We start from the raw sequence: 5,939 nt of genomic DNA, 5'->3' as shown, positions 1-5,939 counted from the left end.
GGGTCAGGTCCTCCCTGGAAGACTCACCTCAGGATGTCCCCCTTGTTGAGGTTGAGCAGCACGTTGTAGCCCTGGAACTCTGCCTCGCCGGGGCAGGAGACGCCCTTGTTCCTCAGGTCCTGGTACATCTCCTTCAGACTCTGGAGGCATTTGGTCAAGTTCTCGTTGTTGATCTTGGCATCGAAGGAGGACATGGGCTCCTCACACATGAAGTGAGCACAATGGATGTGGAAACGCATGCATTTCTCAATCAGAGACACCGTCAGGGGGTCACACAGGTGCTGCTGCGTGATGTCCTGCCCACGAGCAAGGGAGGTTACATATAGGCACACCCTCACACACACGCATCTCATACACACACACACCTTGTACGCGCACCACGTACATGCACGCACATCTCACACGTACACGCACACACACCTTGTATACGTATACACACCTCGTCGCACACACCTCATATGCAATACACAAAGCACCTCATACACCTACCTCGCACACACGCACACGTGCACTTTGTATACACGTATGTGCCCTCATTCACACATATGTGCACCTTACGTACACGTCCATCTCGTATGTACACGAATCTCCTGTGCACACGCACCACGGACGTACACACACACCTTGCACACACAGGCACGTTACCAGGCAGACTCAATGCAAACAAAGCCCATTAAGCACATTTTAATAGAACTCAGTAATGATTTTAAATCATAGGATTTTTTGCTACAGATGAAAAATATCGTTAGTGTTGCCGTCAAGTCGATTCCGACTGATGGCAACCCCACGTGTCAGAGTAGAACTGCTCCACAGGGTTTTCGATAGCTGATTTTCTGGAAGCAGATAACCAGGCTTGTTTCCCGAGGCGCCTCTGCGTGGGTTCGAACCGCCAACCTTTCGGCGCCAACGGTCGAGCGCTTAGCTGTCTCCGCCACCCAAGGACTCGTCAGATGAAACATCACCAAGTAAAAGAAAAAGAACCAGAGACTTCGGTTTGGAATGGGAATGCGTCCCAGCGTCTCCTGACCTTCCGAATGCCCCGCGTCCGGTTCCACACGAAGTCGTACCAGTCACGCAGACTGCTCGTCTGGTCCATGATCTGGCTCACCAGGTAGTCCATGGTCCTGCTGAGCACGGCCGAGGGACGCAGCTCGTGCGGCAGGGGCTCCTCCTGATCGGCCGAGGACCGGCTGTACTCCTTCACGGCCGCTGCGTGGTCAACCTGGGGGAGCCGGGCAGAGGCACGGCAGCTGGTGGGACGGTGCTGGCCAACATCCAGCACAGCTGCTGTCCCTCGCTTCAAATGCTTTTCCCGGCCACCACAGCCCACACCAGGTAACACAGCACAAAGGACTATCCACAGCTTCATCAACACACACGTTAGCTCCTCAAATGGATTTGTGCCGACGGCACACAAACCACACGCTGTACCACACGCCAGCCGGAGCTGCCCACGTGTAAACCAGAAGTGGGCGCGTGACGGAGCAGCGAACAGGGACAGGGCTTCACCACGGCCGAGGATACAAACCACCAATACCCGAGAATGTATTTTAAAGTGTATTCCCGCATTTCAAACTTGAGACAAAATGAACTGAGAAAAAACAGTTGGCAAACAGGACGAGGAGTTGGAGACGGCCGAGGAGGGCAGGTGAGGCCCCCTGCATGGCTCCAAAGGGCACAGGGTGACAGGTAAAGAACTTCTGAACGCTCAACAAGGTCTCGGCCACGCTCCAATCCCAGAGTATGTCTACACAGGCCAGAAACACGACGGAGACAGCAGTGAGGACTAACTGCCCAAAAGAGACGTGGGGGCCGCATCTCCCCCTGCACACAGAGGCTGAAGGTGGATGGCCTCTGAAACAAGTCAACGCCCACCTCAGGTGCGAACACGGACAGCCCCCACAGAGAACAAGCCTGGCCCCCTGCACACCATGGCCCAGCTGCGGTGTGCACATCCCAGACGGCGGGCTGGCGAGGACTGGGGAGCCACGGAGCCCCACCTGGTCTGTGCCGGGGATCATTTCAAACACGCTCAGCTGGCTCCTGGTCTCCCGCATGTACCGCTCCTTCTCAGGACACATGTCCGGGCACGTCCCAACAAAAGTCCTCGCTTTGTCCAGGTCGGTCCTCTTCACCCGAGCTAGACGGAGTCAAGGAGAGAGTAAGCCCTACCAGGGTCACCGGACCCACTCTCAGGGCATTTTCAAGAACAAAAACAAGTGTTATTCACACCAGTCACAAAGCACAAGAAAGAAATGTTTCTAAAATACTGTCCTCGGTAACGGAAGCGCAACCCATCACCGTGGGTGACGGGGCACCAGGCTCCCAGAGACCCCAGAGGATCCTCCCTCCCCACCAGTGGCTCTCGGACGGCCCTAGGCCTGCCGGGCAGACTCTAGACGGAGCGGGGCACCCCCACCCACAGCTGGGAGCACCAGAGTATTTTATGAATCCTACAGTGATCCCAACGATGCTGTAGTACACCATGGTATAAGGCTTAGTTAAATGTAAACATTCAAAATACAGCAGTATTTCTAAAACCCCGTATTGTAGCATTTTTTTAATGTAACAAGAGTCACATAATGGAAGCTGACTGGGCCCTGAACTGAAGAAGTACACCTGGATTATAACTTTAAAAAGGTAAAGAGTTACAACCTTTTTTTTAAATGCAATGGAATACAACTTCACAACTCAAAATATGGATATTTTTAATTTCAAAAACTCCAATGCCTAGTAATAATTTGGAACATAAAAACTGTCACATTGATGATGTAACGTACAATGACAAATTTTATTATGGTATTAAGAAAATAATGGAATTATTCCAATTATTTACAGCTTTTTAAGAAAAAAAATCCTACAACTGAAATTTAAAGAGAAAAAACTTTGCAAACAAAAATACATGTTCTTTATCCTTTTCAGTCACTGCGTATTTTTTTATTTTACTGCAACACTTACTTTTTGAACAGATGATACATTGGCGAGGCTTGACACTCCAAAGGTATAAAAATGCCGAGTGCAGCATCCCCCCACCTCTGCTCCCCTCCCTACGGTGGTCCCCTGCACGTGTAGGCAAATGTGCTTACAAAATACACTTACACTCACGCACACACGTGCACACACACACACCTCTTCCACTTTTTGTACAAACGGCAGCACACTACGTATTCTCAGCACCTTGATTTTTTCACTTCACAACAAACCTTGGTGATTTTCCCATGAAGAAACCCCAGTCTCTACTCAAGGCTGGTCAGGACCCCAGCGCGTGGCTATAACCACAATCCAACCAGTCCCCGCTGAGCGCCACCCTGGAGTTTCCAATCTTTTTCCGTCACAAACCACCTTGTACACAATCATTTCTCACATGCAGGTGTGTCTGTGGAATAAATCCTTACAGGCGGAAGGCTGTGCAAAGCATGGGCTCATCTAAGCTTCCCGAGTTGGCGTGTCTGCCCCCCGTCCTCCTGCAGGGCAGCTGTGGGCTGTCCACTGCTTCCCCGCAGCCCCCCAGTGCACTACTGACCTCTCGGTCTCCGAAACCCCACAGGTGAGACGGCCACTTCTATCACCATGAGGGGTGGGGAGGCGTCTTTCCCATATGCTCAAGAGCTAGTTCCTGACCCTTCCTTCTCTGTGAGCTCTCAGCGACCTTGCCCCTCTGCCGCTGGCGAGCGATTACTGCCCAGTCCTCTGCTGGCCGTTGGTCTTTCCCACTGTCTCCCAGTTCTTTACACACCAGAGAAATCGGCTCTTTCTGTGACAGGAGGTATGGACTTCCCCTTCGATTTGATGTACTTTTTCTGAATTTGTGGTAATTATTTCAAACAATTTTTTTTTTTTAACGTGCTTTCTGAATGTTAAAAAATTGCCCTTTAAATTACGTAATCTACCATGGATCACTGGTTGGTAGGTTTTGTTTCAAAAACAAAATGAAATGGGAACTATCACGCACCATATCCCTGCCAAGGCTCACCCAAGCAAGACCAGCGAGCAGTGAGGGTCGAGCTCCACGTCACAGCCCTGTGGCCGATGACAAAGCAGCCCTGTCGAGAGGAGGCCACTGCCTCCCAGAGCTCCCCAGGGGACTACTTCACCAGGGGGTGTCTCCCCAGCAGAGATGGCAAAAAGGGACGTCTGGTCCTAAGTGTGAGACACGGTGATGCCATTACCTTGCCGCATGACTCTGTCCCTCTGGTCCAGCAGACGGTACTTCTCCTCGGAGGTCTCAGCCACGGTGCCCACCAGGGCACTGAGGGAGGACACGCTGGACCCGAGGCCCTCGGAGCCCTCGGAGCCAGAATCGAAGGGGTCTCCCTCAAACTGCAGGGCCTTTAGGATACTTGGCTTCTTCACGGGGGAGCTGTGAAGAAAGCACACAGTAAGGCCTTCACGTCCACCAGGTATTTATTTTCCACCACTTCCCCAGACACCCTCCTTTGCTACCACCCATACTTCTCTGGGGCTGAGAAACTACAAGCTTTGAGGTGAGACAAGCTTGGATAAAGCTGCGATGAGTACAAAGGTGTTAGTTATACTGTTCACTGTGAGTTTTGTAATTTTGAAATGTGTCAACCTTAAAAAATGAAATGAGCCCATTTAAACAACTAAAATGACCATTTATAGATTTTTATGTCAAAGAAATGAAATTCAGCCTGAAAAACACACTTTAACCCATTTGTGCCCATGTGTTTTCACACAGCTTCACTTGGGTAGAAGGATGTACTGGACAGAACGGGGCATTCTGTCTCAGCTTGCGCTTTCCCAGCTGGCTTTCAACCTTCTGTGGGTCTGAATGTCGAGGAAACTAGAAGGTTGGCTGAGTGAGAAAACAAAAAGAAAACCAGCAACTAAATTGCTCATCACAAAATGCAGTGAGGCCAAAGACACAAGGAAATTAGTAGCCCAAGAGACAGAAAGGGCCACATAAACCAGAGACTGCATCAGCCTGAGACCAGAAGAACTGGATGGTGCCCAGCTACCACCAATGACCGCCCTGATGGAGCAGGAGAAAAGGAGGGTGCAGAACTCAAGTTCTAGTAAAAAAGACCAGACTAAATGGTTTGATTGAGACTGGAGGAACCCCAGAAAGTACAGCCCCCGGACTCTCTTGTCAACCCAGAACTAAAACAACTCCTGAAGCCAACTCTTCAAAGATTGGACTGGACTGTGGGACATAAAATGATATTCATGAAGAGGGTGCTTCTTAGCTTAAGTAGATACATGAAACTAAATGGGCAGCTCCTGTCCGGAGGTGAGATGAGAGGGCAGAGAGGGTCAGGGGCTGGTTGAATGGACACGGGAAATCAGGGGTGGAAAGGAGGAGTGTGCCGTCACAGTACAAGGAGAGCAACGAGGATCACATAACAACGCATGTGTCAATTTTTATATAAAAGACTAACGTGAACTGTAAACTTTCACTTAAACTACACCAATGAAAACAAATGAATAAATAAAAATGCAGTGAAAAACACAGTAAACCGGTCAAAAAGCATGAAGAAGGAATTGACGGGAGGCCCGTCATGCAGCCCTCTGTGAATAGGCAGCTCCAGGCCAGAGAGCCCAGCGGCCGAGAGGGGACCTGTGGGCAGTACCCATGGACAGGGACACTAAGGGAGAAGCGGCGAGCCTGGCAAGCCCACAGTGGAGTCAGCCAGGCCCGAGAGCTGTGCTTGCAGCCCCCAGGAGTACGTGAGCACGCTCCTCACCGACACTCCAGGCTCCGCTGGATAAATGCCTGCCCGACATGGTGATCAGGGAAAACAATTACTACGGCGGGATCAGTCTGCTGACAGGCTTGCATTCCAAGTGGAACTGCACGCCGCCACGGCAGGACACACAGAGGCTACAAGCAACCCCACCTGCCCAGGTGGCACCCTTGTGCACAGAACTGAGAAGGCAATGGCCCCCAGGGTGCAGTCTGTGGAGAGGCCAGCTCCAGA

At 51.1% G+C, this 5,939-nt stretch overlaps 1 protein-coding gene across 1 annotated transcript in view; it reads right to left on the bottom strand.

Annotated features, from left to right (window-relative positions):
• The window catches only part of MCM3AP (minichromosome maintenance complex component 3 associated protein), a 36,364-nt gene that overhangs the window by 23,165 nt on the left and 7,260 nt on the right, over positions 1–5,939 (bottom strand). The window contains 4 exon segments of the mRNA XM_023739103.1: positions 28–296; positions 1,028–1,222; positions 2,001–2,140; positions 4,170–4,415. Coding sequence (XP_023594871.1) covers positions 28–296; positions 1,028–1,222; positions 2,001–2,140; positions 4,170–4,415 — 850 coding nt within the window.

This window comes from Trichechus manatus, unplaced genomic scaffold (genome assembly GCF_000243295.1).
Source record: "Trichechus manatus latirostris isolate Lorelei unplaced genomic scaffold, TriManLat1.0 scaffold00128, whole genome shotgun sequence".
Classification (NCBI taxonomy): domain Eukaryota; kingdom Metazoa; phylum Chordata; class Mammalia; order Sirenia; family Trichechidae; genus Trichechus; species Trichechus manatus.
This window is presented reverse-complemented; position numbering and strand designations above follow the sequence as displayed.